Raw genomic sequence first — 19,707 nt, 5'->3', positions numbered from 1 at the left:
AAGCCTAACAGGGATCCTAATGAAGCACTGTCCCAGATGAGAAAGGCAGTTGTGAGAGGGCGTGGGTGCCAGAGAACAGGCCGGGCGGGCAAGAGCAAAAACGAGGCTGGGGAGACTACACAGCAATAAACTACTCCCAGCAACAGCGGCAGAGGAGAGAGCCAAGGTTGCGCATGCGCAGCAAAGGCCACACGCGCGAATTCGCGTCCACCCCTCCGTGCGCAGGCGCGTGGCTTTCCCCGCCCGCCGTTCTCCGCAGAACAGTGAATGGATTTCAACACAGCGCCTCTCGAGAGTGCGCTCGGAATCCGCGCGTGCGCATCACGATGAGAAGAGTTGCACGTTGCCAGACGCGAGCTCTAGGTGGCATCATCCCTCCGGTTGGGAAGAAGCACGCATGCGCGGAGGTTAGGCACGAGGGATGGGCGAGTGCGCGCCGCGGGCATGCGCCGTGCAGGGAGAGACGGCGGCTCGGCGGGGTCATCCAAGCGCAGGCGCAGTGCGGTGTTTGTCTGCCGGACTGACGGGCGGCCGGGCGGTGCGCGGCGGCGGCGGGGAAGATGGCGGCGTCCTCCCTGGAGCAGAAGCTGTCCCGCCTGGAAGCAAAGCTGAAGCAGGAGAACCGCGAGGCCCGGCGGAGGATCGACCTCAACCTGGATATCAGCCCCCAGCGGCCCAGGCCCAGTAAGCACGGCGGCGTGGGGGAGGGGGCGGGCGGGGCGGGGCGCGCGCCGCGGGAAGCCCCGCCCCCGCCGTCAGGCCCCGCCCCCGCTTCCGGGGCGCTCTTGCTCCTCCTCCTCTCCACCCCATACCCCCTGCTGTCGGCTCGCGGGGAGAGGGTCACGGTGACCCAGGGGGGCGTGGGGCCGCGGGCTCCCGGGAGGCCCTACCCCAACGTAGGGGTTCCCCCTTACGCGGCCTGCGAGCCCAGTTACCCGGCACCAGGCAAGGCCCCCCACCTGATGACCCGCCCCTTCACCGTGATCCTCGGAGCCCCTGTCACCGTCACCTACCCGGAGCCGCGCTCCCCCTAATCCATGCAACCGTGACCACATCCAGATTCCCCGCAAACACGGACACCCCTTCCGACCAGATGATTTCGCTCCTGCCATCTCAGTGCCTGGCAGGAGGCCCCTTTCCCCCTTCCGCACCTGGGTCCTTGTCATATGGCTCGGTGGATGATCCACTCACACACACACGCACACCTGGCCCGGGTGACACCTGAGGTCATTTGACCACTTATAACTCCTTATTCCTCTGACCTCCTTCCCTGTGACTGTGTCTGGTAATCCCTTTTTCCCAGGCTGGGACCTTGTCATTGGGCCTAGCAGGCCCCCTCCCACGCACACCCTACCCACATACACCAGGTCCCCTCAGACTTCTCTGACTGGTTTCACTGCCACCATCTTGGGGACTGTCTAGCTTCTCCAAAAATACACACCCAGCCCCCAGCCTGGCAACTTTTCTTCAGCTGGATTCAGGTGACTTCCTCTTCCCTGCACACCCACACTCACCTGGCCTAGGGATACCTGAGGCCAGTGTGGTGATATCTCGACCTCCCAGCCCACGTATACTTGTCTCTGATCCTGCTATCTCAGTGACTACCTCCCTGGCATCTTTTCATATGGAGTCAGAAGCTGCTCCTCCCTCCCCCAATGCTCACAGGGGCCCGGAACTACCACGACCACTGTCTTGTTTCTTTGTTACGTCCCACAGAGCGCCCTCCCCAAATCTCTCAGCCAGAGGGCATCAGGTACCTGCTGAGTAGCACCCCACCGCACACTTCGTGTCTCTGAGCTGGCAAATTGCCCTCCTTTGTACTTCTGATACGATCCTTGTAGCTTATGTAGCTCCCTGTGGGGTCGTCCTGGTAGGAGGGGACACACACCCCCATATCGGGGTATTGCAGTCAGTCCCTGCTCACTCAGCCTGACCTTCACAGCCTGACCGCCCCCAATTCCTGCGTGCGGTCCACTCCTCATCCCTCCCTCTTCTGACTTGTGGTAGTATGGGTTCCTCCTTGGGGCAGAAAGCCCTCCCAGGACTGGAGGGTCCCTGCTGGGCTCTGCCGTGCTGCCTCCCCTAGCCCCAGCATGGATGAGACAGGGCTTGGTATGGGCCCAGGGGTGCCTTATGGGGTGGCTGTCCCAGGTGCAGAGTGAGTTACGGTGAGACCCACGGCGGGCAGGCCCTTGAGGAGCCCCCTCCAGGCATCTGTGTCTGTGTCAGCTCCATCCCATCCTCCCAGTCCTCCCATTTCTGTCGGTTTCTACCCATCTCTGCAATTTGGTGCCTCGCGCCTCCCCCTTTTCCTTGTTATGATTTGATTTCTTTTCTTTTGGACAAATCAGTTGTTTCTGTTGTGATTTATCGTGGTGTTGTTTTTTTTCTTCCTTTTCCCCATCCAGTTATTGTGATCACTCTAAGCCCTGCTCCTGCCCCGTCCCAACGAGCAGGTACCAGCCTTTTTATCATCGTCGCTTGGACATCTGCACCATTGACCTAACCGCTGCCCCGCCGCAGAATGCCCTCCCTGTCCCCCCATGCTGTGTGTGTGCGCGCGCTCTGTCACTCTTACTTCCTCTCCTTCCACACCATCAATGATCAACAGTGTTCGGCCCACTTGGCCTCTTCTTCTGTGTCCACTCACCTTCCGCTTCTCCCTTCCTGGTGGGCTCAGGTTTGGACTCCCTGGAAGAGGAAGGGGGCTCCTTTACCCACTGGGAGTTTGCCGCCTGTGAGACGTCACGTGTGTGCGTGCGCGTGTAAGGGGGAGAGAGAGAGAAAGTGGGGCCAGGCCATCAGGCTGTGCCTGTTGATTTATTTCAACAATACAGTGAACACGTGTCGCCCCACTCTGGGGACACAGCAGCAGACAGAATGGACCAAGGGCCCCTCGTCGTGTGGCTGACGCCCACTGACAGCGAGCATTCTCCCGGTCCGGGAGAAGTGGAGAAAGCAGTGACGCCTTGTAGAAAAGGCTGGTTCTGCAGGGGGTGGTCGGTCAGGGAGGCCTCTGGAGAAGCTGGGACTTGAGCTCAGGCTCATGGGAGTCAGGGAGCCTGTGAATGAAGGCAGAGGGAGCAGGCAGCCAGGGCCTGAGTGCAGTTGCGAGCTGGTCTGGGGCCGATGCATGCAGGGGTGTGTGTGTGTGTGTGTGGAAGAGAGTGCGAGAGCAAGAGAGACAGACACATCTGGGTGGGGTCTGGCCCTGGTGGCCCTTGTGTAGGTGGAACTAGATTGGGCAGGTGTGTGTGTGTGTGTGTGTGTGTGTGTGTGTGTGTGTGCGTGCATATTGTGTTGGACTGACAGCCTGGTACATCTGTGGCTCCTGTTAGCCATGTGCTTCCATGTGCTCTCTTGTTCTCTCTCTCGTTCAGCCTCTTGCTCTCACTGTGCCCTCCTGACCTGCCGCGTGGCCTGTCACCACCTCTGTTCTCAGGGCCTTTGTGTCCCTCCTCCCTTCCCCCACCTTAGCCACCCTACACCGGCCCCCCTCAGGTCCCTACCGTGTTTCAGTTTGTAGGGCCACTGGAACCATCTCCCCCCCCAACCCAGAAGTGTGGAGAGGGTAGGGCTGTGGTCCTCACCCCAGAGAGGAGCTGACCGTACAGGGCAGAAAAGGGGCCCAGATACCCCCCAGGGGGCGAGAGCCCGGCAGTATCCCCAGAGAGTCCAGGTACAGGGGAGCATGCAGGGCCCCTCAGGTGCCCCTGAGGTGGTTGAGCCAGAGAGGGAGGGATTAGGACTCTGGCCATGACAGAGGAGTGAAGCAAGGACATTACAAAGCCAGGGACTAGAGCAGCAGAGAGGGAGCACAGGAGGTGAGGCCTCTGGGCCAGGGCAGGGTGCTGGGCCCGGCCATCTCCCTGGGGTCCCCGGAGCTCTTTTTTTGCTCTGAGCAGACCTTAGCAAGACCCGGGTCCCTTCCGTACACACTCCGGCTGGGATTGTGTACCTGTTCCCTCACTCTGGATGTGGTCAGGGGCCCGGGTAATAAGGCGGAGAAAGTACCCAGATGCCAGCAATTCAAGCATATTTGTTTCTGTCCATGGCTCGCTGGGCCCACATCACCAGGCGCTTGCAGAACTGTGGGAGAAAAGCGTGGACTGTGCCAGGGGGTGTAGGCAGAGAAGGGGCCATCAGCTGAGTGTTGTGGGAGAGTGGCAGGCCCAGGCCTCCTGGCCATTCTCCGTGGGAAGGTCCTCTTCTGGCCCCACTTAGAGACTCTTTCAGCCAGTGCCCTACCCAGCTAGGGACCCGCTTCCGGAGCAGCAGGGCCTCTGGGGTACGAGGGTTCAGTGGAGATCATCTGTCTTCTCTAAGGGCCACACGGGTCTCTGCTCCCACCCCACTGCCAGCCCAGCCAGGGCAGATCCTAGCCCCTCAGGGAACCTACTGTCCTGTCCCGGGCCCCTGTCTGGCCTATCTCTGCAGTGCCTCCTCTGGGCAGCTGGGCCCCAAGTCTTGGCTCCCATCTGTCTGTCTGTCTCCTGCCCTCCCAATCCCCGAATGCCGCCTGCCCGTCCTGGGGTGTCCGCTGCCTGCCCGCTGCCTGCCCGCCTGCCTGTAGCATGCCCAAGCTGTCCGCATGCAGGCTGCTGAGAAGACCCCACTGCCTGGCCCACTCCCCACCCCTCCCCCATCGTACCGGCCCTTGGAGGGGCTGTGCCACCTGGATCCCCTTACCCCAGCACAGGACACAGGCCCAGCCTGGGGTCCTGTCCCGACCCATTGGCCCCAGCTTTGCAGGCCAAGCTGGGAGGCTCAGAGATGAGCCTGCTGGCTAGAGTGTGGCCCTCCCTGACCCTGGAACAGAACATGGGGCAAGGCAGCCGGAAGTGTGGGGGCCTTGCCCATTGTCTCCCTGGGGTGGTCTGCCTGATTCTTATGGGGCAGCCAAGTTCAGTGCTGCCAACAGGGCCAGAACCCAGGCTGATCCTGGTGGGCATTCCTTCCTCGCATGGTCCAGAGTGTGGGCACTGTGGCCCTGGGCCTGCTTCCTGGGCAGAGGTGGGGAGGAAAGGGACATATCAGGAAGGCTGCCTGGCTGAAGGATGTCATCAGTCTGTGGGCCGTGATCCTGTGTCAGCATAGACTTGGGGACAATCCCTCAGCCTCTGGGGATCACCCCTCCCTGCAAGCCCACTCCATCTTCTTCCAGGTCAGGGGGGTGGGAGAAGGCACCCTGAGAGTGGTCAGGGAGACCCTAGCTCTTCCAGCCCAGTGGGGTGGGGAGTGGGGGGGTCTGTGCTGGTCTACCTGATGTCAGGGAGGGGGAGACCAGAGCCCCAGGGCCCCAGAGTGACAGGTGGTGGCTAACCCCCTCTCACCCCTGGTTCTCACCCCCCCCCAGCCCTCCAGCTCCCTCTGGCCAATGATGGGGGCAGCCGCTCACCGTCCTCCGAGAGCTCCCCACAGCACCCCACACCCCCTGCCCGGCCCCGAAACATGCTGGGGCTTCCGTCAACCTTGTATATGCCCCGCAGCATGGAGAGGTGAGCTGTTGGAAAGGGGCCAGCTGGCCCGTGGCCGGGGGGCAGGGAGGTCGGTTTGGGGAGGGCCACTTTGCCTGCCCTAGGAGGGTGGTTAAATCTTTGGGAACCCCTGTGTGTTGGGGACTGGGGTGGCGTCAGTTTGGTTGGGACCCTCCTCCACCGGGCCCTCCTACCTGTCCCCCCAGCATTGAGATTGACCAGAAGCTGCAGGAGATCATGAAGCAGACGGGCTACCTGACCATCGGGGGCCAGGTACCACCCTTGCCCTGGCCCCCTGGGGGGTGGGCAACACGGGCCGCGGGACTAGGTAGGGGGGGCAGTGCCGAGGGCTGGCGGGTCCTCCAGCTCTGGCTGTCCTTCCAGCGCTACCAGGCAGAAATCAACGATCTGGAGAACCTGGGGGAGATGGGCAGCGGCACGTGCGGCCAGGTGTGGAAGATGCGCTTCAGGAAGACGGGCCACGTCATCGCCGTCAAGGTGAGCCCCGCCGGGGTGGGCCCCCGCCGTGGGTGGGGCCCCTCCCCGAGACCCCGGCACTAATGCCCTCCTGGCCGTCCGAGCAGCAAATGCGGCGCTCCGGGAATAAGGAGGAGAACAAGCGGATCCTCATGGACCTGGACGTGGTACTCAAGAGCCATGACTGCCCCTACATCGTGCAGTGTTTCGGCACCTTCATCACCAACGTGAGTCCGCGCCCGTCGGGCGGCCTTGCCGAGGGCTCCGCGAGTCTTCTTGCTGGTCTCTGGCTGTGCCCCCCCAGGGCGGAGTCCGGGTGGGGGGGGCAGGGGGGCAGCTGCGCCCAAGCCTCCCTGCGCTGCCCCCGCAGACGGATGTCTTCATCGCCATGGAGCTCATGGGCACGTGTGCCGAGAAGCTCAAGAAGCGGGTGCAGGGCCCCATCCCCGAGCGGATCCTGGGCAAGATGACGGTGGCGGTGAGTGGCCGGACAGGGATGTGGGCCGGCCGGGACCCCCTCCCCCGGGCCCCGTCCTCGTGTCACCGGTGCCCTCCTGCCGTCCTCGCTGCAGATCGTGAAGGCTCTGTACTACCTGAAGGAGAAGCACGGCGTGATCCACCGTGACGTCAAGCCCTCGAACATCCTGCTGGACGAGCGGGGCCAGATCAAGCTCTGTGACTTCGGCATCAGCGGCCGTCTCGTCGATTCCAAGGCCAAGACACGCAGCGCCGGCTGTGCCGCCTACATGGCCGTGAGTGGGAGCCCCGCAGCGCCTCGGCGGGCGGGCGTGGGGGGCCTGGGCGGCGCCCCTGCACTGACCCCAGGGGTACAGCCTCCCCTTCTCCCACCGGCAGCCGGAGCGCATAGACCCTCCGGACCCCACCAAGCCAGACTACGACATCCGGGCCGATGTGTGGAGCCTGGGCATCTCCTTGGTGAGTGGGCCCCCCGCCTTTTCGGCTGGGGCAGCATCTCCTTGGGATCCAGAGGGAGGTGGGAAGGGAGGGGAGGAACCCGTCCTCAGCCCGGCCAGCCCCCTCATCTCTTCTAGGTGGAGCTGGCGACGGGACAGTTTCCCTACAAGAATTGCAAGACAGACTTTGAGGTCCTTACCAAAGTCCTGCAGGAAGAGCCCCCGCTCTTGCCCGGCCACATGGGCTTCTCAGGGGACTTTCAGTCCTTCGTCAAAGACTGGTGAGGAGCCCCTGTCCCCCGCCTGGGCTCAGGAGGTTCAGGGCGGAGGGGAATGGAGAAGCCCCTGTCCCCCTCTGTGGAAGCGTGGTGGCCGTGGGCGAGCAGGCAGGTGCTCACGGCAGGAACGCAGGCAGGAGCTGGCCCTGAGCATTAGGAGCTGGGTTCGGCCCAGCCTGAGCTGGCCCTTTGCTGCGCGAGGTTGTGCACAGCAGATGTGCCCCAGCGCCAAGGGCTCTGTGCATCCGGCCTCAGCCAGCAGAATTCTGCCTGCGTCCTGACCATGTTTGCCTGTCGCGTGGGAGAGTCCCACTCATCTCTCCCATGAGCACCTTGCAGTCCAGTGTGGGCGTCCGTCGCAGGCTGGATTCCCAAGTTCAGGAGAGGCTCAGGGCCACACACGCAGCAGCAGCTCCTTCCCACAGATTCTGGAAACCCCTGTCTCAGAGCTGGGACAATTGAGTTCCTGGGGCAGCCAGGCCTCTCCTTCCCGGGCTCTTACTTCTCTTTTCTCTCTCTTCTCCTCCAGCCTTACTAAGGATCACAGGAAGAGACCAAAGTATAATAAGCTACTTGTGAGTACCTGGGGCCCCTCCCTGCCCCCTCCCATCCAGAGGCCCCGGGGCCTGAGCCTCCCTCGTCCTCAGCCCCGCCCCTCGGCCCCGCCCCTCAGCTCCGCCCCTCAGCCCCGCCCCTCGGCCCTCGCAGGAACACAGCTTCATCAAGCGCTACGAGATGCTGGAGGTAGACGTGGCGTCCTGGTTCAAGGACGTCATGGCGAAGACTGAGTCACCGAGGACTAGCGGAGTCCTGAGCCAGCACCACCTGCCCTTCTTCAGGTAGCCACGTGGTGGCGGCCAGCCCCACCGGGGGCCGGGGGCATGGCCACAGGCCCCCCTTCCCCACCTGGCCACCCAGCTGCCCGCCAGGGGAGACCTGGGACCTGGACGGCTGCTGAGGGCTGAGGACAGAAAGTAGGGGGTGCCGACCCACCCCCGACCCCCTGCCCACCAGCCGTGGACAGATGGGCTCGCCAGGCCCCAGCCCTTCCCGTCCCGGGGTCAGCCGGCCTCCCGGGGTCAGCCGGCCGTGCGCGTCCCCCTGACAGACACTGTGAACGGAAGACAGCAGGCCACGAGCAGACTCGCTATTTATTCAGTCGTAACCTCTGGGCCGGGGCGGCCCCCAGGGGCCGGGAGAGAGCCGCCTGCCCGTCCTGCCCCTTCCCCCCCACTCGCCGTGTGCCGTTCCCTCCGCCTCCCGCCTCCCACTGCAGACATGCTCCCTGCCTCCATCCCCCCTCTCTCTCATCCCCTGTCTACCTCTCTGGCTTTCCCCTTCTCCCTCCTTGCCTCTGCCTCTCTCCTGGCCCACACCCGGGCTCTGCCCTCCCACCGCCCCGGGGACTCCTGGGTCCACTTAAGTCTCCGGCAGTGGCGAGTCCGTCGGCCGGTGTCCTCGCCCCAGGAAGGCAGGCTGGGCATTACGGCTGCAGCTGGGCGTGGGCTGGTCTCTCTCTCTCTCTCTCTTTCTCTCTCTGTCTCTCTTTGATCTCAGGGGGTCCTTTTTGGAGTTTATTGTATTTTATTGTACTTGGTGGGGTGTTTGGGGTGGGGGGGCAAAGAGCTTGTTCTCACGGGGTTTGTCGGTACCTTCAGAAACTTTTACCAAAGTCATGCTTAGCTGCTTGTGGTGGAGCCCCCTGACTGCCTGTGGATACAGGTGTCTGGGGCGGGGGGGGGGGCACGAGCCCCAAAGGTGGGCTCTGGGGGGCTCCTCCTCCCTCGGGGCCAGCCCTTGGGGCTGGAGACTGGCCACAGCTCGGTGGAGTGAGTTGAGGACCTCAGGGGGCGTGGAGGGAGCCCAAGGGGCCATGGCCACACAGGGTGGCCTTCAGGGAAGGCGGGCGCAGGGCACGGTGAGGGCAGCGGACGCTGTTGCGGCAGGGAGGTGGTGGAGGGGGTTGGTGGCAGGAGTGGGGCCCTAGGGCCCCGGGGAGGCAGGGATGGAGGGTGCAAGGGGCGGGTGTGGGGGTTCGAGGACGTGTGACAGGACAGAGGTGGGGCTGGCTGAGGGCTGGGCGTGTGCAGGCAGTCACGCCCTTGGAGTGCCCCTGAGCGCCCCTTGACTCTCCCAGAGCTGGCCAGTCCGCCCCACTCTGCAGCAGCCAGAAGGGGAGGGGGTGTGTTTCCTTTTTGTTGGTGATGCATGCAAATCAAGTGGACAACACAACAAAACCAGAAACCCACAGAACCACAAAACCACCAAAGGTGAGGAGCGTGGCTGGACGTGGCGGACGCAGTCTAGGCCTAGGCGTCACTGTGTCCTGTCTGTCCTGTTGACTCTCGTTCCTGCTCCACACTCACAGAACGCCGCATGTTCAAAAGTACTCGAGTTCTCTGCTCTGTGCCCCCCACCCGGGAGGGGAAGTGCTGCCTTCTCTTGCCCCGGTCCCCTTTGTGAGGGGATGGGGGCAGGGTGCAGGGCCCACAGGCCTGGTCCCCCACCCTCCCTCACCTGGCCCAGCCAAGGGGGGGCAGGGAGGCCTTTGTGGGTAGCTGGAAGGTTCCGTGGCTGGGCGCAGGGCCAGCTGAGGCCCTGGGCCAGCCACCTGGATTTATTTTTATTTAACTATTTTCTGTTTTGTGAGTGCGTCTGCCCGCCCCTGCCCCGCTTCCGTGTGAAGTGGGGTTTCTGGGGGAACCTCCTCTTCCCCTCTGCCTCTTTCCTGTCCTCTCCCTCTGTCGCCAGTCACCAGCCATCCTTCTTGACCAGGCAGAGGGTGGAGTGGGCAGGCAGGGGCCTGGGGTGGCCTAGCATAGGCCGCCAGCCCACAACCCCTTCTCTGGTCGCCAGTATTCCTCCAGCCCTTTTTAAAACGAAATGCCCTCATTTGTAAATCCGTAGACGCTTGAGAATAAACCCCTCCCTTTTCTTCCACGGAGTCTGTGGTGTGTGTTGAGCTTGGCAGGCCTTGGCAGCAAGAGGTGGGAAGGGGCTGTGAGCGCTGACCTTGGGGGGGCGCAGGGGGAGCCATGCTGTTCCGGGGGATGGGGCCTCGGCACAGGGGAAACTGAAGCCGTGCCACCCCGTAGAGTTGTATGTGTAGTGATACACGAGCGACCGGTGTGCGGGACCTCCCTCCCCGCCACCCTGACAGCCACAGGTTGGCCGGAGAGGAGCCCTTAATCCCCGGCCGACCTTGGGCACGGGCTCTGATGAATGCCCCTCAGTCTGCCGCCCCCGCTCCTTGCTTCCTGGGGTGGCTGCACAGCCGAGGACGGGGCCACCTGCCCACCTGCCGGTCCAGCATGCTGGCTGCCACGCTCCTGCTGCTGGCCCTGCTCCCCGGGGTCGCCTCCTTGCCCAGCGGACCGCCTGGTATGTAGAGCCTGGGGACGCGGCCCATCACGCCGCCATCCCCGTGTTGCCGTTTCTCAGCTCGACTGTTTCTCAGCTCGACGGTATCAGCGCTGCCTGGGGGAACCGGTGGGTGGGAGGTGGGCGCAGCCTCTGCATCGTGTCTCCAGGTTCTGGTCCCCCAACTTCTTCAGTGTCACCAGCACGCACTTATGCTGAGGCCAGTGACTGTGGGTGAGCAGTGTACAAATATGCTTAGGAAATGTGTCTGGGGATCGTCCTAAATGTCTGAGGACATTATTTGACAAGGACCCCAGCAGAGTGCCTCCCTCAGGCGGGGGTGGGGGGGTGGAGGGTAAAAAAAAAAAAAAAAAAAAAAAAAAAAAGGGGGGTTGGGAGGGTGGGCATGTGTGTCCCCACCCTGTGCTGCTGCTGCGCTCCATCTGGGAGTGAGGAACCAGGACAAAGGGAGAAGCCCGAGACCCTGGTGGCCTGGCTGGGCTTCAGCTGTGCCAGACGGGCAGAAAGCACCTTCCTCTTCCCCTTCCCCATTGGTAACAGTACCCTTGGAAGGGAAAGGGGGGGGCAGCACCCTTCCCCCCAAGCTGGCCTTGCTGCCCCACAGAGCAGCCGTGCGCCCCTTGGGGAGCTGACCTGACCCAGCCTGACTACCTCCTCCCCGCCCCCATCAGGCACCCTTCAACGCTTCCCGGTCAGGGACTCCCTGGTCCGCTCTGGGTGGAGAAATCCAGGTCTGGGAAGGGGGACTCCTCCCCAGAGGCGCGCAGCTTTGCTCCCAGCCTCAGCTGCGGGGCTGTGGCGTCCACTGGGCACATGGGACGGTCAGGGGACATACCATACCTACTCGGCCAGCAGTGAGGCGGGCGCGGAGCCAGCACGAGTGAATCCCTGACCACGACAGCACCCATGTTCCGAAGGAGGCGGGGAGGTTGCTTCACTGGCCCGGAGGGGTACGGGGCAGCGCGATCTCCTTTGTGTCATCCTTTCTCCCTGCCAGCGCCCTCATTCCCCGCGGCGCCTGGGTCCTGGCTGCGCCGACCCCTTTTCAGTCTGGAGCTGTCGGACGCGGAGGACGCCTTCCCGCGCCGCGCGGGGCCGCTCGAGGTCCCGGCCGACAGCCGCGTGTTCGTGCAGGTGTGGACGCGGGGCGCACCGGGGCCGGGTCGGGCCGGACCGGACGGGGACGGCCGTTGCTGATCCCGCCCCTGCCCTCTAGGCGGCCCTGGCCCGTCCGTCTCCGCGCTGGGGCCTGGTCCTGCACCGCTGCTCGGTGACACCATCTTCGCGCCCGGCCCCGGGGCCCGCCCTGGCGCTCCTGCGCGGGGGCTGCCCCGCCGACTCCTCAGTCGTCCTCCCGCCTCCGCCGCCGCGCCCGGGCGCTACCCGTCCGGCACGCTTCAGCTTCCGCCTGCGCCCGGTCTTCAACGCCTCCGTGCAGTTCCTGCACTGCCAGCTGAGTCGCTGCCGCCGCCTCCGCGGAGCCCGCCGGACACCTGCGCCTCTGACGCTGCCGCCGCCATCGCTGGTGCGCGGGCGCACGGCTGGGAATCTTGGTGCTTGGGCCAGTCGGGGGCTGGGCACAGGCCCTCTGGCTTCTGAAGGAAGAACCCCTTGGAGCTTGGGGATCTAGGGCTCAGACGCTTTGGAGCCTGGAGACGGAGGTCCCTCAGATCTGGGGAGAGTCACTGGGTCTCTCTCAGGCTGGTGGCTGGGCTCAGGGACCAAGAGTGGGGCCTGTGGGGCTCTGCCCAGGGGTTCCCCAGGGGACAGGGAATGAACACTCGGCTTGCTCTGGGATGCCTGGGGCGGGACTCTCAGGTTCCTCCAGGGCTGGGTGGCTCGGTGCAGAGGCGGCCAAGGTGCCAAACTTCTGGGTATCCAAGATTCTCAGAGAACCGGGTGGTGTGACCTTGAGGGGCTGAAATTTGGAGTGCTCACAGACTGGGTGGCTGGCTGCTTGTACATCTTAGGGGCTGGGCTCGGGGGCCTCTCAGGGGGTCGCATTTCCAGGAGCTTACTGGTGCGATTCTTGGTTGCAGTGGAGAGCTGGACACTTAGATCTCTCCGGAACCCCGGGGACAGGTCCCTGAATCCTGGGGCCTGACATCCCCATCTCCTGCCTCCTCCTCCCCACAGTGTCTGCCTCAGGATGAGGCGTGCGCGGGCGCCGGCAGTGGCAGCGGCGAGAGCCTGGGTGCCGACAGCCCCCACCTGCACACACTGACGCAGCCCATCGTGGTGACAGTGCCGCGGCCACCCCCCAGTGAGCGCGCAGTTCTCCGCAGGGGTCGGGGAAGGGCGGTAGGGAGGACATCCGGGGCCTGGGCCCAGTCTCTGTGTTGTACTTCCCACAGGGCCATCCAAGGGCGTTCCCGGCAGAGCCGTGCGCCCCGATCCTCCCGCCCCGGCCCCGGCGGCCTTAGAGCCCGCGCCGGTGGTGGCGCTGGTGTTGGCTGCCTTCGTGCTGGGCGCCGCGTTAGCCGCCGGGCTCGGCCTCGTCTGTGCGCATTCAGGTACCAACCTCCGCCCGCCGGGACTTGCGTCCGGCCCCCAGCCTATTCCCGCGGGTCGCGACCCCGGATCGCCGCAACCCCCAGCGGGTGGGGCCCGACCATCCCTAGACCTGCCTGCGCTACGCCCGCAGCAGCCCCCAGGGGGCGCCCTTGCCCCGGCCCAATGCGCAGCAACCGCTACTGCTCCGCAGCCTGCCTCTCCTTTCCAGTGCCCCCAACCCCAGGTCCGGCCCCGAGAGACTCGCCCAGCGGCCCCCAGCCCAGGAGGTCCCAGTGAGGCAAGTAAGCGGGGGGGGAGGGAGGCGTGTAACGTGGGGCCGGTAGGACAGCTGGAAGAGGGAGGAGGTGATGAAAATTACTTCATAGGCTTTCCCTGTGCCAGGGAGTGTTCGGAAGGTTTCATGCCTATTAATTAATGTAATCACCATAACAACCTTCAGGTAGATATTATTATCCCCACATTAGAAATGAAAAACATGAGGCACTCTATGAAGTAACTTGTCAAAAGTCACAAAATTTGGTGGCTGGAATTCAGACTCGGGCACTGCGTCACCCACGGCCAACTTCGGGCTCTGTGTCACAAGAAGGGTCCTCAGACCTCAGACATAGCACCCACCCTCACTCCCGCAGACTGACGGAGGAGGCCAATGACCGGCGGGGAAGGGGGTGGCCTGCATGGTGTCCTCTCTTTCGCTTAGCCTGGGTAGCCCCTCCCCAGGAATGGCGCACCCCCAGCAAGGTCCTGAGACACACCAGCCACGGCCTCGAACCAGGCCCGCCAGGACTGGACCGGCCGCGGTCGACCTCGGACCCGACCGGACCACTGTCTCTGCTCTGAACCCTCCCGCCCCCACCCGCTCCTCCTCGCACCCTCCCACCTGGGCTCAGAATAAACATCTAGTCTGACCTGCTGAGTTCGGAAGTCTGCGTGTGCGCTTGGAGCGGGTATAGGGGGCAGGAAGCAGAGGCCTCGGACCAGGACTTGGGGGCCGGGCTCACACACCCATATATACGTATGCAGATGGGGGGAGGGCAGGGGAGACCCAAGGGAATATTTCCCTAAGAGAAAGGGACATCCAACCCCACCTGCTAACGTTTTAATAAGCTCCGCCTGCTTCCTCAACCCCTGCACCTGTCCACCTGCCTCCTGCAGGCTCCCCAGAGCCAGGCTTTCTTGGCTCTCCACCTCCACCCTGGGCCCTGCCCTTGCTAGGGCCTCGACCTCTGGCCTCTGCTCCAGTCTCCTCTCCGTCTAGTCGAGAGCTCTTAAAAGGTCTCCTATCCGAGTTCCTCCCTTCCCTTGAACGGGACTACTAGCTCCATTTTACAAATGAGGAATTTGAGGCTCGGCTCGGCCAAATGACTTGCTCTAGGTCCTCAGGACTGGCCAACCCCACAGCCCAGGTTCTTGGCTACCACTGAACAGCTGCCTTCCTGCCAGGGTCCGCCCCTTTGGGAGAAGGAAAGCACACAGTAGGAGTCGTCCCGCCTGCATTTTATCTCATCCAGGAATGGAGGGAGGGCAGGAGATCTAAGTTCTCGGCTCCAGTTCATGGATGAGATAAAATGCAGGCAGGGGGCTGTCTCATTCGCGCCCACATCTTCTCGCATCTAAACGGTTCTTTTCGGCCGCAAACGCGGAGCCACGCCCCCATCTGGTTCCGCCTCCGCGCCGTGCTTTCTGACCCCAGCGGCCTCCGTAAGCCCGCCTACCAGGGAAACGGGCCGGGAACGCCGACACCGCCCTCGCCGGCATGAAGCCTCCACAGCGGCGGCGAGCGGCCCCGGCGCGCTACCTGGGCGAGGTGACCGGCCCCGCGGCCTGGAGCGCCCGCGAGAAGCGGCAGCTGCTACGACTACTGCAGGCGCGGCAGGGCCAGCCGGAGCCGGACGCCGCTGAGCTGGCTCGAGAGCTGCCGGGCCGCAGCGAGGCGGAGGTGAGGGGTCCCGGGCAGGGAGCGGGTTTGGAGACCCGGAGAGGATATGGGCGGGGCATACTTGCGGCTGAGGGGCGGGGCGAGCTTCGGAGAGATGCTGGGTGTGGGCGGGGCATACGTGAGGCTGAGGAGCGGGACGACGAGGCCGGGCTGAGGGGCGGGGCGAGCTTGGGGGAGAGGCTGGATGTGGGCGGGGCATACGTGAGACTGAAGGGCGAGGCGAGGTGGAGGCCGCGCGTGCGAGAGGCTGAGGGTTCAGACTCCGAATTAGACGGAGCAGAGGCCCGGGTCAGGGCAGAAAGGGCAGCAGGACCCCGCGGGAGTGAGGCCGAAGTGAAAGCCCGGAAACGGGGCCGAGTGGGTGAAGCGGGGAGGTGAACAGGGTAGCACTTAGCAGAGGGTGGGCCCTGGGTGCGGGGAGGAAACAGAACTGGCCTGGGCCTTACATCTTTATGGGGTGGCTGGTCTCACTTAGGGCCTGGGCCCGAGCCCCCCGGGGTAGAGTCACTGAGACCTGTAACACCGGGGTAGCGGGAGGCAAGGGAGCAGTGCCGGTCCTGGAGCAGGCAGTAGGCTTTGGCCTCTCTCCCCAACCCTGGGCCTATATAGGGCCTCTTCGGCCTCCTCCTCTCTTCTCCAGATCCGGGACTTCCTGCGGCAGCTCAAGGGCCGTGTGGTCCGGGAGGCCATTCAGAGGGTGCATCCCGGTGGCCCTCAGGGTCCGAGGCGCCGGGAAACACAGACCCCGGCCCCCATTGAGGTGAGGCAGGACAAGGCCCCCCAAGGCCGGTCCCTGGGGCATGGTGTGGGTGTTGGGGGGATAACCTGGTCAGGGGAGTCCCCAGGAGGGGCAGGGCTTGGAGACCCCTGAGGCTTGATCCCTAGGCTGACCGTGTGCCTTCTGGTCGCCCCATCCAGGTATGGATGGATCTGGCTGAGAAGATAACAGGCCCGCTGGAGGAGGCCCTAACTGTGGCTTTCTCACAGGTACAGTCATCGCAGGGGCAGGATGGGGGTGTTACATAGAAGTCTAAATGAGGGGGACTTGGCTCCTGGGCCCTGCCTCTCGCCCGCTCAGTGACTGTGGCCCGTCACCCCCGGTTCAGAGGCAGCTCCTGTATGTTACGTGTAACAGGATTTGGTGAGCAGGTGGAGGTGGAGGGCCCAGCGGGGTGCAGGCCTTCCCCCTTTCCCTCCCTGATCTCTCTTCCTGCCAGGTACTCACCATCGCTGCCACGGAGCCCGTCAGCCTCCTGCACTCCAAGCCCCCCAAGCCCACACAGGCGCGCGGGAAGCTACTGCCGCTCAGCACCCCTGGGGGGCGGGAGGACACTCCTGGCCCCGCCCCTAAGACGAATGGCCCGGTCCCCGAGGCACCCTCTGCATCCCTGGCTGACCCCTCGGCGGAAGGAGACTTCTCCGTGGACTTTGAGAAGATCTACAAGTATCTGTCGTCTGTTTCCCGCAGGTGCCATGGCCCTGAGCTTTCTGCAGCTGGTGAGAATAGCGGGCAAGGGCTGTGAGGGAGGGAGCCCCCGTAGCAAGCCCCGCCCCTCCCTTACCCCACCGTCGTCCGTGTCCACCACCAGAGGCAGCGGTGGTCCTCGACCTGCTCATGGCGCTTCCCGAGGAGCTGCTGCGTCTGCCCTACGATGCCCTGGTTAAACACATGTCGGATATGTACGCGCACCTGACCGCCCCTCAGCACGATGCAGCCACTGAGGGCCTGGCGCCCGGAGCTGAGGACGCCGGGACAACCTCCAGGGGGCAAGAGGAGGCCAGCCAGGCCGTGCCCCAGGCCCCTGAGAATGCCAGGACCAGTGAACCAAAGTCGGCTTGGCAAGCAGCTGGGGTCTGCCCCCTGAACCCGTTCCTGGTGCCCCTGGAATTTCTGGGCCAGGCAGCCACCCCTGCAGAGTGAAGGCCGGGCAGGTGGAGGACACAGCAGACATCTGTGAGCCCTCTGGCCCTCAGTCCTGCCTGGGCTGGCCCTGCGTTGTCAGGAGGACCCAGTCTTAGTGGAAGGTCCCTGGACAGTGGGCAGCAGGGGGTGGCCTTTAAGATGACGCACACTGCAGGGGTCTCCGAAATAGCGGCACAGCTATACAGGGGTTTGGCCACGGAACTGCAGTGGGGGCAGCTTGGCTAAAGTCACTGTCAAATACTACTCTCCCCCCCGCCCCAGCTCCTGTCTCTTCCAACATCCTGTATCCTGTAACTGTGAGTAAAGTTCTTGTCAATCTGTCTTGCTCCCTTTTTCCTATGAGTTAAAAATGGGAGTGGAGCCCCAAAGTGCCAGAAGTCAGAGGTAGGAGTGCCCGGAGCTCAGGGTCCCGGGGGCGGGATGGGGGGGCATGCAGGGAGGAAGGCAGTCATCAGTAAGGGCTGCTACTGCCAGGTCTGGTTCGATGCCACCTGGAGTGACCTTGGTCTGGCCGTGAAGGGGACCCTTGGTGACTGTGTGGAGGATGAGGCCTGAGCCTGACAGGTGTGAGTGCAGGGTTTGCAGGACAGGTGACCTCGCCTCACGCAGATGAAGAGAAGCCGGCGGGGGTGGAGGGGGGGTAGCCAGGTGGGAGGAGCCAAGCCCCAGGTACAGGTCAAGGGTAAGGGTGGGCTGCCTCATGTGGCAGGAGGTCGGAGGGAGGGGGGCAAGTCCCCCTGAGGTGGCCAAGTCCCCCTGAGGTGGCCTTAGCAAAGCAAGGAGGGGGAGGGAGGGAGAGCTGGAGCTGGAGGGGCCTCAGGGGCAGGGAGGGAGGAGCCGAGCTGGGTAGAGGAAGGGTCCTGGCTGCTGCCAAAGGCCCCAAATTCCCAGAAATGCTGCCGGGTCTCCCTACAAGGGGTCCCCCTTCAATCAGCCTGCCCGACCGCATAGGTAGATCCAGGGAGAGGCTGGAGAGGGCGCGGCAGGGGAGCCAGGTGTCCCCCCAAAGCACTGCCTCCCCCCACCCCTCAGCCTAACAAGTCCTCTGGGAGCTGGTAGGTTGTGTTTGCAGAGCCCGTGCATTCACACAGCCTTCCTTTTATAGAAGTGCTTGCATCTCCCCACACACTGCACACGGCTCCCCCGGGGCGCAGACACGTCTCCCCGGCGGCTGTGAAGCTGAGCCAGCCCACTCCGTGCTGCCCGTCCCGCGGCGGGCAGGAGGGGCCAGGCCGGGCGAGGTTTGGGGGAGCGGGTGTGGTCAGTGCCAGGAGATCATGCCAGCTCTTGGTGGCACCCTCCAGGGCCCCCCGTCCCCCCTTAGTCCCATTATTCCACAGCCCCCAGTCTCCCCAAGTCAAGGGAAGGAAAGCGGGGTGGGTCTTGGTGATGCGTGTTGCCGAAGGGAGCTACTTTACAGGTCAGTCCCTCCAGAATTCGGTCAGGCTGTTTTGGCAGCATGGGGCAGCCATTAAGGGCATGTGGAATTCAGACCTGGGTTCCAATTCCAGCCTGGCTGGGAATCCTGCCACTCAGGCTGCCTGGCCCTTAGTCCCCGGCCTGTCCAACAGCGATGCCAGGAGGGCTCACTCGGGGTCCTGACGGGAAAGGCCACGCGCAGGACGCTAACTCACGCGGCTGGGCAGGAAGTAAGCGCTCAGTAATAGCTTTATTGACACCAGCGGCTCATTGGCAGGGAGGAGGGAGAAGGCGTGGGGCAGGCCACGGGGGATGCGAGAAGTGGCAGGAGGGCCAATGAGGGGCAGAGGTGGTGACTGAGGGAGGGACGCTGGCCTGTACGGGGGAGCCTGCCCGCACTCTTCCTCCCACCGAAGGCACCGCAGCCATGGGTGCGCTCCAGTCTCCGTCTCCGGGGCAGGCCGCGCAGGGCCTAGGGGTTTGCAGCGTCCACCCCGCGGGCGCAGGACAGCCTGCCCCGCAGGAGCAGCTCAACATTTAAGGGGGGGTCGGGGGCGGAGGAGTGAGGATCGCCAGACCACAGGGGAGGGAGGGGGGACACGGGGGTCCCCCGCATCCAGGAATGGACATGACACTCATGCTCGGCGGCAGGACAATAGCAGAGCCACCTAGACGCCCGGGGTGGGGGTGGGGGTCCTCTTCCCAGTCGGGGACCAGCGGAGCCGGCGAGTTATGAAGCGAGCACGGGGCGGGATAAAGGCACGAAGTGGGGCTCCGGCCTGGCCGGGAGGAGAGATGGGAGGGGTCTGAGGGGGAGGAGCCGGGCCTGGAACGCCCTCCCCCCTCGGGCTAGGCGCTGGGGCGGGTCCTGAGCGCTATCCCAGCCTGGCGCTGCCCCCGTCGGGTCGGCCCTCGGAGAGAGACCCCGCACTGCTCAGACCAGCGCGTAGTCGAACTGCCCGCGCTCGAGCGCCTCCTTGTGGTCGGTCCAGGACGAGGCGGGCATGCGGCTGTAGGGGTCGAGCAGGATGCGCACGCAGCGCACCATCAGCAGCACCAGCACCACGAGCAGGCAGAGCACGAAGGCGAACACCGTGCGCTGCTCCGCGTCCAGGCCCGCGCCCACCGGGGGCCCCGTCGACGGCGGCAGCGGCTCGGGGGACAGCGTCCACGTCGCGCTCATGGCTCACATCGCCGCGCGCCCTGCGGAGGAAGGGCCGGCCGGGGGCGCGGCGATGAGGCTGCGCCTTCTCGCCCCTGCGCCGCCCCCTCCCGCCACCGCCCCCTGACCTTGCCCGGATCCAGCCCCCGCCCGCGCCTCCGTACCCCGGCTACGCCCCAGCCCGGCCCGCGGGCAAGCCGCCACAGGCACGCGGGGGAAAAAAAA

The 19,707-nt window shown here is 64.4% G+C and overlaps 4 protein-coding genes across 16 annotated transcripts; 3 read left to right on the top strand and 1 right to left on the bottom strand.

The window, feature by feature from the left end:
* The first annotated feature begins 448 nt into the window (after positions 1 to 448).
* MAP2K7 (mitogen-activated protein kinase kinase 7) lies at positions 449 to 10,086 on the top strand. Of its 3 annotated transcripts, XM_034657678.1 has the most exons (12): positions 450 to 684; positions 2,409 to 2,456; positions 5,357 to 5,498; positions 5,684 to 5,750; positions 5,862 to 5,975; positions 6,062 to 6,181; positions 6,325 to 6,432; positions 6,527 to 6,706; positions 6,810 to 6,890; positions 7,007 to 7,149; positions 7,676 to 7,721; positions 7,855 to 7,989. In XM_034657678.1, the coding sequence occupies exons 1-12, from the start codon at positions 561 to 563 to the stop codon at positions 7,987 to 7,989; spliced, it is 1,308 nt and encodes a 435-aa protein (XP_034513569.1). In that variant the 5' UTR covers positions 450 to 560. The 3 variants fall into 3 exon arrangements, with proteins under 3 accessions (XP_034513568.1, XP_034513569.1, XP_034513570.1); XM_034657679.1 differs by lacking the exon at positions 2,409 to 2,456 and having other exon boundaries at positions 452 to 684; XM_034657677.1 differs by lacking the exon at positions 2,409 to 2,456 and having other exon boundaries at positions 449 to 684; positions 5,684 to 5,975; positions 7,855 to 10,086.
* Positions 10,087 to 10,211: 125 nt separating this feature from the next.
* On the top strand, positions 10,212 to 14,852 carry TGFBR3L (transforming growth factor beta receptor 3 like). Of its 11 annotated transcripts, none has more exons than XM_034657685.1 (7): positions 10,212 to 10,527; positions 11,525 to 11,661; positions 11,744 to 12,052; positions 12,664 to 12,790; positions 12,882 to 13,040; positions 13,232 to 13,318; positions 14,732 to 14,852. In XM_034657685.1, the coding sequence occupies exons 1-6, from the start codon at positions 10,248 to 10,250 to the stop codon at positions 13,315 to 13,317; spliced, it is 1,098 nt and encodes a 365-aa protein (XP_034513576.1). In that variant the 5' UTR covers positions 10,212 to 10,247; the 3' UTR covers position 13,318; positions 14,732 to 14,852. The 11 variants fall into 11 exon arrangements, with proteins under 11 accessions (XP_034513576.1, XP_034513581.1, XP_034513574.1 ...); XM_034657690.1 differs by lacking the exon at positions 14,732 to 14,852 and adding an exon at positions 13,759 to 13,892 and having other exon boundaries at positions 13,250 to 13,318; XM_034657683.1 differs by lacking the exon at positions 14,732 to 14,852 and adding an exon at positions 13,759 to 13,892.
* SNAPC2 (small nuclear RNA activating complex polypeptide 2) lies at positions 14,761 to 17,222 on the top strand. Its single transcript, XM_034657692.1, has 5 exons — positions 14,761 to 14,977; positions 15,618 to 15,737; positions 15,896 to 15,964; positions 16,195 to 16,474; positions 16,567 to 17,222. Exons 1-5 carry the CDS (start codon positions 14,795 to 14,797, stop codon positions 16,896 to 16,898), a joined length of 984 nt encoding a protein of 327 aa, XP_034513583.1. The 5' UTR covers positions 14,761 to 14,794; the 3' UTR covers positions 16,899 to 17,222.
* A 1,329-nt stretch (positions 17,223 to 18,551) lies between these two features.
* Positions 18,552 to 19,523, bottom strand: CTXN1 (cortexin 1). Its single transcript, XM_034657674.1, has one exon. The coding sequence runs from the start codon at positions 19,501 to 19,503 to the stop codon at positions 19,255 to 19,257; it is 249 nt and encodes an 82-aa protein (XP_034513565.1). The 5' UTR covers positions 19,504 to 19,523; the 3' UTR covers positions 18,552 to 19,254.
* Positions 19,524 to 19,707: the final 184 nt, after the last annotated feature.

Source organism: Ailuropoda melanoleuca, chromosome 4 (assembly GCF_002007445.2).
Source record: "Ailuropoda melanoleuca isolate Jingjing chromosome 4, ASM200744v2, whole genome shotgun sequence".
NCBI classification, from domain to species: Eukaryota; Metazoa; Chordata; class Mammalia; order Carnivora; family Ursidae; genus Ailuropoda; species Ailuropoda melanoleuca.
Note: the sequence above shows the minus strand (reverse complement) of the source record. Positions and strands in the feature narration are given on the sequence as shown.

Coding starts and splice junctions, on each gene's coding strand:
- MAP2K7 (XM_034657677.1), top strand. CDS start 561: ATGGCGGCGTCCTCCCTGGAGCAGAAGCTGTCCCGCCTGGAAGCAAAG. Junction 5,499..5,683: donor ATGCCCCGCAGCATGGAGAG/GTGAGCTGTTGG, acceptor CTGTCCCCCCAG/CATTGAGATTGACCAGAAGC. Junction 6,182..6,324: donor TCGGCACCTTCATCACCAAC/GTGAGTCCGCGC, acceptor CTGCCCCCGCAG/ACGGATGTCTTCATCGCCAT.
- TGFBR3L (XM_034657680.1), top strand. CDS start 10,248: ATGTGTAGTGATACACGAGCGACCGGTGTGCGGGACCTCCCTCCCCGC. Junction 10,528..11,524: donor CTTGCCCAGCGGACCGCCTG/GTATGTAGAGCC, acceptor TCTCCCTGCCAG/CGCCCTCATTCCCCGCGGCG. Junction 11,662..11,743: donor ACAGCCGCGTGTTCGTGCAG/GTGTGGACGCGG, acceptor CCTGCCCTCTAG/GCGGCCCTGGCCCGTCCGTC.
- SNAPC2 (XM_034657692.1), top strand. CDS start 14,795: ATGAAGCCTCCACAGCGGCGGCGAGCGGCCCCGGCGCGCTACCTGGGC. Junction 15,965..16,194: donor TAACTGTGGCTTTCTCACAG/GTACAGTCATCG, acceptor TCTTCCTGCCAG/GTACTCACCATCGCTGCCAC. Junction 16,475..16,566: donor CCCTGAGCTTTCTGCAGCTG/GTGAGAATAGCG, acceptor GTCCACCACCAG/AGGCAGCGGTGGTCCTCGAC.
- CTXN1 (XM_034657674.1), bottom strand. CDS start 19,503: ATGAGCGCGACGTGGACGCTGTCCCCCGAGCCGCTGCCGCCGTCGACG.